General features: G+C 31.1%; 1 protein-coding gene across 1 annotated transcript in view; it reads right to left on the reverse strand.

The window, feature by feature from the left end:
* The window catches only part of LOC126888195 (uncharacterized), a 31,911-nt gene extending 18,346 nt beyond the window's left edge, over nucleotides 1–13,565 (reverse strand). The window contains exon 1 of the mRNA XM_050656248.1: nucleotides 13,238–13,565. Within this exon, the coding sequence (XP_050512205.1) occupies nucleotides 13,238–13,466 (229 nt within the window). The 5' untranslated portion in view covers nucleotides 13,467–13,565. The remainder of the gene's footprint in view (nucleotides 1–13,237) is intronic.
* Nucleotides 13,566–13,780: the final 215 nt, after the last annotated feature.

The raw sequence follows: 13,780 nt of genomic DNA on the forward strand, positions 1-13,780 counted from the left end.
AATAATATATATGTAATACAACAAAAACTAATACTAAATCGAGAAAAGAGGAAAAGTGTGAAAGTGATTTTTTAATAATATATTGTTACTATGGAACGCTTACAATTTTGAACATCTTTAACAACAAAATACTTGGATCACAGAATGTATTATCCTGATGTATTCTCTGATTGGATCTTCCACAAATAATACACAATAAATAACTTTTTATTAAGTTCACGTCTTAAATAAATTATTTATCAAATGCACTATTATATCAATATTATTTAATCAACAACTCAAAATATTCCCGATGCCATGTCAAATATTTAAAATTTTCATTTTTTCGAATCCTGAAAAAACCAATAAATATTTTCGAAAAGTTTAAACGCTGAATGAAAGACTAAATTATTACCGAGGACCGAAAGTCCCTTAGAATAAATAAAAAGTTTATTTTGAATGAGATACTTGAAATTAGTAATCACACTAAATTTTCTCTTAGTTTTTCACCCTTGTAACTTATTAAAATAAATATTATAGAAGTTCTCAGGGACTTTCGGCCCTCGCTAATAACGTAATCTTTAATTCTGCGTTTAAATTTTTCAAAAATACCTATTAGTTTTCTCAGGATTCGAAAAAAACGAATCCCCATTTGAATAGCATTGCAGCCGAAAATACGTACCCATCCTCTTAATAAATTCATTTTTTTGGTAAAATTGTGGTTTATTTCCCATTGAAAATACTTCATTATAAAAATGCCACAAGGAAATAGCTTCAGAATATCTTGAAGAAACTGATAAACTCTGGCCACGACTATACTAGAAAAACGGCAAAATTAACGAAAAAGAAAGAATGGGGACCTGGATGTAACTATAAATGTAACACAAAATGTAATTCAGAATTATCTGAAAATGAATGACTCAATTTATTTATAGTCCATTAAAATGTTACATTTAGGGTGCATTTCTTAGAGGAGTCAATTTTATTTTTTTAATGTGTAGGGGGTTCAGTAGAAGCTTCAGTTCAAGTTTTTGGGGTCGCCACCCTTGTCCCCCGGCCGCCATATTGGAAAAAGGGGTGCAAAGGGTTTTCGCGCTGTATCTTCTAAACTAGCAATCCTACAGAAAATTTAATTACACATAAAGTGTAGCAAATTAAATTTTCTACAATTTTATATCTATTACTTTTTATCGGCAAGTGACCAACAAAAAAGTTATGAATAAAAATATGAGAAAATTTTGTAAGAAGTTTCCTTTTGGAGGTTATAACTTTTTTTCCGTTCATTTCACAATAAAATAACATCATAGCGATTTTGTAGAGGATTTTTCAATGAACAATTTTCGCTATAAAGTTGTTTAATTTTATTTATTATCTAGGTTTTACAGCGCTCCAATCTTGACCAGATTCTCGAATTCTCATAGGAATACAATAAAAAAAAATACTTTTCTATCTATACAGCGTGTCTACTTGAGTTGGAAACATATGGGAAACTTTTTTATTATTAATTTTACGAAAAAAAGTTATTCTTTATAAAAAGTTCTGCATGCCCCAAAACCTAAGATTCAATTATCAGATATCAAATTTTCTCAATATTATACGAGGTATGTCAAAAAATATGAATTTCGGCTAAGGGTAAAGTACCTTTATTTCTCTCAATATCGAAAATTCTTATTATGAAAAGTTGTTTGGAAATAAAAACCAAGCTCAAATATGTAATTACATGCTTCTAATTGGAAAAAAATATTTTCCAAATTTTTCTCAAATTTATTGATACTATTTTAACTATTTAGAATGGGAAATAAGCCACAATATTATTAAAAAATGATTTTTATTAACGTTTCGACGCCCAAATCGGGTGCCGTTGTCAAAATACAAAATACTACTAACATAAACAAAAATGTTGCTTAGTAAAAAAATTCTTCTAATAATTTATTTAATTTGACTCATTTATATCGGCAATTCAGATACATATGATACATTTTAAAGTAGAAGACTTTAAAATGATATTGCCAATATTTATGAGTTGCGTTCCTGGGACGACTTTACTGAAAGATAGTTCATTCGATTACATGAAATCAACCCCAACTCAAGAATATCCGTCACAAAAAAATCATAGCATGTGATCTGTCTTTAAAAAGACAACCACATGCAACGGTGACATTAAAATTCTCGCGTTAGAGATCTCATAGTAAATCACGAGGGAAAACCAGGAAAAACCTCGTGATACTATCCCGACATCGTAAGTATTTGGTCTTACATTTAATTTACTCTCAAAATTAATACCAAATTCTGACTTTACTATAATTTTGTTTAAATTATAAATAATATCAATAATACATGGGTATATAAGTAATACTAAAATATAAAATATGTACTAACTCGACTATTGACTTACTAATTGTGGTATTTTCTTTCTATTGACTTCCTCTTTCAGTATGGGTATCCACATCCTACTGCATTCCACCGAGGAATTTGCGACACAATTGGTTTCGTTTAGCATAATTAGAGCCGCTTCTTTGATTTTTCTCTTTTTACTATCTGTTTCTTTATATATATAAATAGTATAGTATAGTCGAGTTAGTACATATTTTATATTTTAGTATTACTTATATACCCATGTATTATTGATATTATTTATAATTTAAACAAAATTATAGTAAAGTCAGAATTTGGTATTAATTTTGAGAGTAAATTAAATGTAAGACCAAATACTTACGATGTCGGGATAGTATCACGAGGTTTTTCCTGGTTTTCCCTCGTGATTTACTATGAGATCTCTAACGCGAGAATTTTAATGTCACCGTTGCATGTGGTTGTCTTTTTAAAGACAGATCACATGCTATGATTTTTTTGTGACGGATATTCTTGAGTTGGGGTTGATTTCATGTAATCGAATGAACTATCTTTCAGTAAAGTCGTCCCAGGAACGCAACTCATAAATATTGGCAATATCATTTTAAAGTCTTCTACTTTAAAATGTATCATATGTATCTGAATTGCCGATATAAATGAGTCAAATTAAATAAATTATTAGAAGAATTTTTTTACTAAGCAACATTTTTGTTTATGTTAGTAGTATTTTGTATTTTGACAACGGCACCCGATTTGGGCGTCGAAACGTTAATAAAAATCATTTTTTAATAATATTGTGGCTTATTTCCCATTCTAAATAGTTAAAATTGTAAAAATGCCACAAGAAAATAGCTTCAGAACAACATTATTGATACTAACTTCGTTTTTATTCATTACACATACGATAACTCTTTTATTATTACTTTTACGAAAAAAAGGTATTCTTTATAAAAATCTCTGTATGTCCTAAGACCGAAGATTCAACCAACAGATATGACATTTTATTAATTTTATACGAGTTATGTCAAAAAATATGAATTTCACTCAATAGTAAAGTACCTTTATTTTTCACAATATTGAAAACGGTTATTAAAAAAGTTGTTTAGAATTAAAAACTGTGTCAATATGCAATTACATCCTTCTAATTGAAATACTGTGAAATATAAAGGTGCTATAATATTGAGCGAATTTCATATTTTTTGACACACCTCGTATAAAATTAATAAAAGTTGATATATCATGGTTGTGTCTTAGATTTTAGACCATGCAAAGTTTTTTATGAAGAATAACTTTTTTTCGTAAAATGAATAATAAACGAGTTATGATATTTGTAATAATTAAAAACGATGTTGGGTATCCATAAATTTGAGAAAAATATTTTTTTTCAATAAGAAGCATGTAATTGCATATTTCATCTTAGTTTTTAATTCCAAACAACTTTTTCCTCATAAGAATTTTCGATATTGAGAGAAATAAAGGTACTTTACCCTTAGCCGAAATTCATATTTTTTGACATACCTCGTATAATATTGAGAAAATTTGATATCTGATAATTGAATCTTAGGTTTTGGGGCATGCAGAACTTTTTATAAAGAATAACTTTTTTTCGTAAAATTAATAATAAAAAAGTTTCCCATATGTTTCCAACTCAAGTAGACACGCTGTATATTATTATACATATTATAATATTATAATATTATAATATTATATGTATATTAGTAGAGCGGCAGCAATCTTTATGCCGACTACGAAAATCAAATTTAAGGTGAATGATCAATTTTGGTCTATTTTTATGTTTTCGAGGTCGCTGAATCCGAATATGATGTTTATTTTTATCTAGATTTGGTGGAACATGTTCAAAAATCAAATTATATACAAAAATGCCGAAAATAAATTTTGATGATTTTTCAAACTTACCTCGCTGTATCTTTGGTCGCTGTAAATATTTCCTTTTGAAAATTTTACTGTTTAATCTCTGAAGTATGTAGATAACAATGGGATTTGTCCTAAATATTTAAACGCATTAAAAAAGGAGTTGTTAGTTTTAAAACATTTTGTCATCATATTTCGTTAGTTTCATGTTTACTTAAAAAAGTTGAGTGACAAACTTTTTAGTTTATAATTTTAACCAACACAACAATAAAATATAATTCATAAAGAAGTTTTTTGGAAAATTTTAAGTCAAAATATACAATAGGAAAAAAAGTTATGTTACTTCATAAACAAGCGGCACACCCCAAAAAACGCTTATATCTCGAGATCCTGACCACGGTGTGGTGAATGGCTAATTTTGATCATACTTTATGATTTTGATAACAAAAATTCGTTTTTTGCTCTTCTTAAGAATTTTGCAATATGCGGTTGCGTCATTCTTCTTCTGAACCGGCGAATTTGTCCAACAACTTCTTGGGCCGTTTCTATGTATGCTTCGGGTTATAAGTTTTATAGTGGGGAGAAAGGTCAAAAACAGATTAATAATAGCATAGGAATGTTAAAATCATAATAAATTGTATGAATAAAAAATAATAGAAAAGTAAGCCTAACTTTTGTTTTTATTATATCTCTATGAGCCTTCGAGTATCTGGTCAAGTTTGGAGCGCTATAACACCTATATAAATAAATAGAATTAAACAATTTTATAGTGCAAATTGTTCGCTGAAAAACCCTATACAAAATTGCTATAATGTTATTTTATTTTAAAATGAACTGAAAAAAAGTTATAACCTCCAAAAGGAATCTTGTTAAAAAGTTGTTACATATTTTTGTTTATATCTTTTTTGTTGGTCACTTGACGATAAAAAGTAATAGAAATAAAATTGTAGAAAATTTAATTTGCTACATTTTATGTTTAATTATTTTTTCGGTAGGGTTGGTAGTTTACGAGATATAGCGCGAAACCCCTTTGCACACCATTTTCAAGATGGCGGCCGGGGGACAAAGGTGGCGAGCCCAAAAACTTGAACTTAAGCTTCTACTGATCCCCCCTACACATTAAAGGAATAAAATTGACTCCACTAAGAAATGCAAGGTACGGCTTAAAAAATGTAACATTTTAATGGAGTATTAATAATTTTTGGGTAATAGCTAATCATGGCAAAAGAGCGAATATTTATGTAGTTATGTTCTCAGACAAGAGAGAAAGGTTGCAAAGTTAAAGGAGTCCAGAAGAAACTGGACATATGAATATAATTTGCAATTAGCAGAACATCGACATGGTAGGGGAGCCCAAGCAGGGATTTTTGCAGTTACTCGAGCGCGTCACATTATTATATGGGGAGAAACCTGGTACCCTGCAGATGTACCTCTACTATTGGCTCTATTGGCTCTTAACACAGGGGAGTTCGTTAAGGGGGACACGAAAAAAAAATCTATCCTTAAAAGAACTCGAAATTGTCAGATTAAGATATGGCAAATTAAATACCTGCAAAAGAGTGTATACTTCAAAAATCTGACGATTTGAGCCGGGCGCAAGGAAATGGGTGAGTCCCAAAGTTTCACAAGAAAAAAGCGAATATTTCGCGAAATGAATGACAGATCGAAAAACTAAAAAATATGTGCTCAATATTTTTTAAAAATCTATCGAGTGATACCAAACACTACTTCCCACGGAGTGAGGTTGGGGGTAAATTTATTATTTTAAATACGAATCCCGCGATATTTCGCGAAGTGAACATCAGATCGAAAAACTGTAAAATACACTTATTCAATATTTTTGAAAAATCTATCGAATGGCACCAAACACGATCCCCCACAGAGGGGGGGGGGTTACTTTAAAATCTTAAATAGGAGCTTCCATTTTTTATTGCAGATTTGGATTCCTTACGTAAAAATAAGTATCTTTTATTCGAAACATTTTTTCGAATTATGGATAGATGGCGTTATAATCGGAAAAACGATTGAAGGAAATGGAAAATTAAATTAAAAAATGGCAAGCGCCCACTAAAATGGAAAACTTTACTTAACTTTTCTTGGTTTTAGGACCTACTCTTCACAACCCAATAGGTCCCCATAACGCTCGAGTGACTGCACATTTAGCATACTTTGCTCCCCTAACAACAGCGACTCCAAGTTTGTAAGAAAACGCCATTAAAAAAAATCATAGTCATAAGGTGAAGGGTGTATATCTGGAGATGTGCGTGATCGCCATAAATAAGAACAGAGCAAATGCTGTAGACAGGAAAATTCACAGCAAAACGATAGATACGATTTAAAAGACCTCAGTTAAAATGTAAAATTTAAATTTAAAATCCTAGGATTTTAAATCAATGTTAAACAAAATACCGAATTGGGATTTAGACATAGATAAATTATATGTTTTTAATATATGTATAAAAATATGTAAAGAACAACCACCTATTCTCAATTTTCAGTACAATTTTATTTCTGAGCAATTATCATTTAGAAACCTAGAATACAAACCAAAATTGAGCAAAAGGTCTACCAAATCCGTGAATAAAATTATACAAGATTTATGGGAACTTCAAATTCCTTTATAGTATAGAATGGATTACTTCCCATAACAACTTAAAAATATAAAGATATTGTTGCTTTGTGCTCTAGTAAAGCTATTCCCAAGCAATATTGCAGTTTTTATTTGAATCTTCTACACAAATCAAATAATATAAACTGTGTTATAATTTGTAAATGTTTATTTTGTAGTAAATAAATCTAATAGATAGTATTTTATTTACTTCTTGTTAATATGTATAATTTGTGATATGTGAATTTTTAGATACTTGTTTGAGTAAAAAATCACGTTTTAAGTAAAATCAATAACAAACTAATAATAATATCTTTATTTTGATATTTATTCATTAGTTACCATTTATATGGACGTAATCAAAGACACTTACTTTGTTGAAATATCATTGTATATACCACTTACAATGATCTTCACCTAAAATTCTTAAAAAAGTGGTATTGTAACTCGACCTAAATCAGGACCAGTAATGTTAACAACAATGTGATACGTTAAAGTCAAAAGCTGAGAAAAAGTTATAAGGATTAAGAACATTACAAAAAATATAAGCTGACGCAGTAAAAAAATAAAATGCTGTGGAAATTTCTTTAAATCGCTCTCATGTAAACTAAGCAAAAGTGAGTTACAATGTTTTTCATATCAGGTGTCGATATCACAACATCCAATCTTAATTAGATTTACGACTCGTAATACAATCTGTTAAATTTCAGTTGAACTAAAGTCCATTCACTTTACATATTCCCAACAGTAAACAAACGCGCATGGAAGCTAAACAGGGTCGTCCTGAAGTGTATCTTAAAAACCAACACGCTTCCCACAATTTTAATTTGCAGAATGACCAGTTTGGACCTGTAAAATGAGAATCCGCCTCGTTTAGAGCAACAAATTACATTAACAGCCTCTTGACGAATGAGAGGTCGAATAGTAACACATGCGTTTGTTTATAGTTGGGAATTTGCTATTTGAATGTGGTTTAGTAAGCAGTTACTCTGTTTATATTCAAACGGTTTATGAAAGCTATCGACCCTACTCAAATTATTATATTTTTTACCCTTCTAAAACTGATATAAATTGTGTTTTTTTCAAATATTATATATTGGAAGCTTCTATGTGCAAATAATAAAATTAAATAGTAAGTACACTTCAAAATTTACATATGTCAGATAATTTTTTTAAAATTATATGTCCTCATTTGAGGCAAACGTGACTCAACGACTTGAGTAATACACATTTTCATGGTTATTTTTAGATCTAAAAATGAGTCAAATAAAGAGATTTAGGCTTTAGGCCTCTTTCCTATGAAGAATTGGTGGCGATTGTTGACAAGATGTCTTATGTAGAATATTTCAATGATGACAATGAACAGGAGGAAGAATGAAAGCAATATAGATGGTAATATTTTTGTTCCTCCTTTTCTTTAATCTTATTTTCACTTGCTTAGACTTTTTACTTTTAGATATTCTTGGACAAAACAATGTAGACAATATAATAAGTAAGTAATGAACATAGTGCAGATATTGCTGACAATTTTAATGACGTAACTGTACAGTCAGCAGATACATCTATAGAAGCCCTGGTTTCTGATATGTTTTGTCAAAAATGTAAAGTACATCTATGTTTGACAAAAAATCAAAAATTGTTTTTTACAATTCCATAAACCATAATTTTGTTTAATCGCTTATAATATACCTAATACCATCAGTTGTACACTATAATAATATCACTGGTTCTAGTGGTACAGAAATTGTTAATTTGTTTGCTGAATACTTTTCAAAAACTTATAGTGATAGAGATTGTGTTTTGCAGGATAATATTTTAGATTCTGGTGACATCAACTTATCACAATTTACTATATCTCAATTTGGCATTTCTATTTCATCTATATATGAAAAACTTTCCATTTTGGATAGCAACAACGGGCCAGGTCCAGATGGTCTTCCACCTTCTTTTCTTAAACACTTAAGCTTTTTACTTTCTAGACCTCTTTTTCACATTTTTAACCTGTCATTAAAGACCGGGATGTTCCCAGCCTACTGGAAAACTAGCTTTATTACCCCAATACTAAAATCTGGAGATGAGTATCAAGTGAACAATTATCGTCCGATTAGCATTCTGAGTTGTATTCCCAAAGTTTTTGAGAGTCTTGTTTGTGACTATTTGTCAGCAAGTTTAAAATGCTGTTTTATCGACCAGTAATTTGGATTTCTCTCTAGCCGCTCCACTGAACTTAATTTATTGACATTTACTGACTTCCTTGTGGAATCTCTAGAAGGTGGCTTCCAGGTTCATGCTGTATACACAGACTTTACAAAGACGTTTGACCGGGTAAATCACAAGATTTGAATCAATAAGTTGAGGGGTCTGGGTATCCAGGGTGAACTTTTAGAATGGTTGTTATCATACCTATCTGAAAGAATACAAATAGTATGTGTTCAGGGTTTTCAATCGTTTGAAATTAAGGTACCTTCAGGAGTGCCACAAGGGTCACATCTTGGACCCCTTCTATTCAATATCTATGTTAATGATATTGCCTCATGTTTCCACTTTGCTTTTTTCCTAATGTTTGCTGACGATTTAAAATTATATTTGAAAATCGAGAATTATGGTGACTATCAAAAATTACAATCTGACTTGGATGGGTTGAGCTATTGGTGTGATAGCAACGGAATGGAACTTAATGTTAAAAAGTGTCACTTAATGGTTTTAGGTCGAAATAGAACTCCTACAAACAGTGGCGTAGCGTGAGTGTCGGCTGCCCGAGGCGGAAGACAATTTTGCAGCCCTCTTGTTTAAGTATTTTAACTTAATGTATTACATACATTAATTATTATAGAGAAATTTTTGGCGAGAACAGTCATCATTATTTTGCATTATACAAGTTAGATTTTAAATAAAAAAGTTTATCTAAGTTTTACAATCACGTTTATTACCTATAATACCTTAATACAAAAATTCTTTTACTTTAACCAATTAGATACATTGATATAACTTAGGTAGTTATCACTTAAGATTAGGTACACCTTGACGATCGACAAGATTAAATAAAACCAATTTTTATTTATAACTAGAACGAGACTATAATGTTATATTTTTATTTTTATTGCAAAGTAATATGAGTACCTATTTAGAATTAAAAAAAAAAAACAAAACTTCCGTCTTCAATTAAAAATTTATATTTCAACTTTTTTAAGAGCAAAGTCTTTTATTGCACCGTCAAGAATGTCTACCGCATCACATACCTCTTGCTCAATGGACAAAATAGCCAAATTAGTTAGTCTTAGAGTACTCATTGTCGATCTTAAATAATTTTTAATCAATCTCAATTTTCAAAAACTTCTCTCACAGCTGACATTGCTTATATTAACTGTGAAAAATATTGGGCAACATTATTAAAATATTGGGCAGAGTATTTTCCAGCTTGGATTTAACAATTTTAAATAATTCAAATTAGTCTGCATTAATCAATTTATTTTCGTTGCCTCTAGAAGTAACGAAAGTCTGCAGTCGAAGTCTTTCCAGCTTAAAATCCTGCTCGTCAATTTCGTCAGATGCGTAGTCTAGATTACATTCAGTATTGTCTGGATCTAATAATATAGCCGGCGTTAGATAAGCAAACTTATCCGTTAAATTTTGTAGTTGTTGAACACACTCACGAATTTATATAATTCTATTTAACGAAGAAAACAGTTTTGTCTCAACTCATTTTTACAAGACAAGTTAGCATCTCTAGTTCCGTCATTAAAAATATGCTTTCTTGTTATCTTATGTCAAGTCCTCTTGTGTGTAAATATTTTGTGCATCATTTACTTCATGTAGCACCGGTTGTCACAGACCCAAAAACAAAGAAAGGAAAATGACTGCATCGAAACTAGTAAAGCACCTGCATCTGACCTAGTGTTTAAGCTTTCACCTGCGTCAGTTTTTCACCTGCTTTCACATCAGTTTTTCCAAAGTGATGAGAATGTCTTTGTAATGATGCCATGTCACATTTACGGCATCGTTTCTTGCACTCCACCGCGTGTCTTGAACCCTTTTTAAGAAGCTTTTACCTGTAGCTGCTATCAGAACTTCCCAATGATGTGTCGATGAGGAAAAAAAGAATAGCAACGTTCTAAAGTGCCGAAAAAAGTCACTGAATCCACCTCAACTGAGGCAGCGTGTAAACAAACTAGGTTTAACGAATGATTTGAGAAAGGTACGAATTCAGCTTTAGGGTTTATTTCTTGAATTATTTGCTGAACTTCTGAATCCTTTCCAGCCATAACAGCAGCATTATCATATGCTTGGCCTCTACAATTGCTCATATCTAGGCCATCAGCTTGAATCTTGTTCAAAATCATCTTTGAAATTCCTTCAGCAGTTTTGTCTTTAGTTTTAATGAAATCTATAAAAGATTCCATTACTTTTACTTCCTGATTTTCAACTACTACGTATCTTAATACCTGACTCGTTTGATCTTTATGAGAAAGATCTGGAGTGCTGTTGAATATAATTGGATAATACTTTTTTATTTGACCGATGATATGTTGGCGAACATTATTTCTCAAAACGGCAATAAATTCGTTTTGTATTTGTGGTGATATATAAGTAATTGAAATTTTGCCACATATATTAGACCTTACAAAATGTTCACGAAGTACCTACAGGATCGTATAAACGTTTTTCCATAAGCCAGTATAGACGTTGTTGCCAGTCGCTACAAAATATCATTCAAATTACAAATTACAAAAGTAATAAAAAATTCCGTGCTCCTTTCAATTGGTCCGAAATATTTTTATTATTGATTGTTAAGTTTTGCTGCCCCCTAAAAAGTGCCGCCTGGGGCGGAGCGCCCCTGCCGCCCCCACTACGCTACGCCACTGCCTACAAATCATATCTATACTATTAAGGATTGTCCTTTAGGCTCTGTATCTCAGATAAAAGACCTAGGTGTTGTGCTCGATTCCAGCTTATCCTACATCCCCCATATCTCATCTATTGTCTCAAAATCACTTCAACTTTTAGGGTTTATCAAACGTTGTGCAAAAAGACTTTCTAAGTATCCCATCCATAAAAGTATTGTATTGTTCACTTGTGAGACCTCACCTAGATTACTGTTCATGTGTTTGGTCTCCACACTATAACACCCATATTCCAGCTATTGAGAGAGTTCAGCACAAGTTCTTAAGATTTGTTGCATTTAAACAAAACCAGAGGGTTGATGAAATTAACTATTCTAATATAGAAAAGTCTCTCAACATAACCTCTCTCCAAATCAGACCCATGCATAAGGATCTCAAAATGTTTTATAATATACTACACTCCAATAATTTTGGTCCTCAACTATTGAAGAAAATTAGCCTCCATGTTCCCAGTAGACAAACGAGGCTAAATCAACCTTTTTACGTTAGACCCCATCGCACTAACTACGGACACAACTCCTTCATGTACAGAACACCTAGGTTTGCTAACCAATATTCGGAGGGTTTATATTGTTATAGTTTTCCAAATGAATTTAAAGCTCAGCTTAAAAACTGTGTGTGATAACTTGATATCCTTGTGTTCTGTTGTTCTGTACATTTTTTGTTAATGTTTGTTATTTATTTAATGTTCCTAGTTTGTATGATTAAAATTTTTAAATTTACTTTAGGTTACGTTATAAATCTCCTGTGATTAATGTTTATACTGTATTTTAATTGGGTGATTGCCCGTTGATAAATAAAATAAATAATCATTAAATCATGTTTTTAAGCAAATAAATGTATTTTTATCCTACCGTTTAGTTTCAAAAGTATATGTAACACTTCATTAGTTTCCAACCAGTTAGTCACAATGTCGTCAATTGACGACATCAAAAACGGGCCCTATTTTAATAAAAAAAATGGTAATATTCCTACCAAAAGACATTAAGAATACCATAAGTGGGTAGGAATTAACATCCTAAGTGCTCTAAACTTGTTGTGTTGCAAACACACGCTACATAAGTTGCTAGAAATGACATAGTGCAGTTTACCTCGGAAGTCCAGACATTATTTTAGAAAGTAGTACACCATTAAGAGCGCCTCACCCTGTCATATCGTATCCTTACAATAGGATTTTTTTTATTTAGCTTTCCGTGCGGATGGCATACATGTGAGCCACATGATGCCTTCACCAATGTGTGGACGTCACATATGTATGTTATTAATTATACACAATTTTAATGTGTTTTTTTGTCCGTTCAAGTATAAGTCTTTAGACATCCGCACACAATGTGTAAATGCCTGGACAACTAATGGCCATTAACATGGTACAGTTGATTTTGCAATCAGATAGTGTCGTGTCTGTGTTGAGTAAATGTCTTGTTACTTAGTAAAGTCGTCTTTATTTTCTTTATATTCTTGTATAATTGTATGCGAACAGGATTTAACTTTACCATTACAAACATTTAATTCGTTATTTACTTACCTTTTTGACTTTGTTTTTCCTCAAATGGAGAAAAGCTAAGGTCATCTTTTTCTATTTCAGCCTTTATGAGGATTTCCTTGTCTAAATAATCAAATGTATCATACATGTATATAATTTCTGTTTTTGGTTCTTCTTTATCCTCAACTTTAAAGGTATCTAATAGATTCACCTCATTATTATCTGTTTCTACCTTACAGCTTTTCTCAGGAACTTGTCTTTTTACTTCCATTTTTTTTGTATTTTTATTTATGTTTATTTACCCCAATTTAACCTAAAAAATTGGAAAAAAGGGATGGTTGTCGTCCAGGTTGCATGGTAACTTTCCACCAATCAGCGTCGAGAATCTAATGGCGGGAGTGACGTCACCCAGAATGCTGCATTCAAATTCATTCACTTCACTCATTGAAATGAACTCGGAAAGTAGGAATGTATTGAAAATGTGTATATTTAAAAAAAATACGTTTGGATTTTTAATAACTATTTATTTCATATATTCGTTAAAAAATGTGGTAGATACCTGTAGAGTTACAAAAATCATAGAAT

The sequence above is a fragment of the Diabrotica virgifera genome, chromosome 7, assembly GCF_917563875.1.
Source record: "Diabrotica virgifera virgifera chromosome 7, PGI_DIABVI_V3a".
NCBI lineage: Eukaryota > Metazoa > Arthropoda > Insecta > Coleoptera > Chrysomelidae > Diabrotica > Diabrotica virgifera.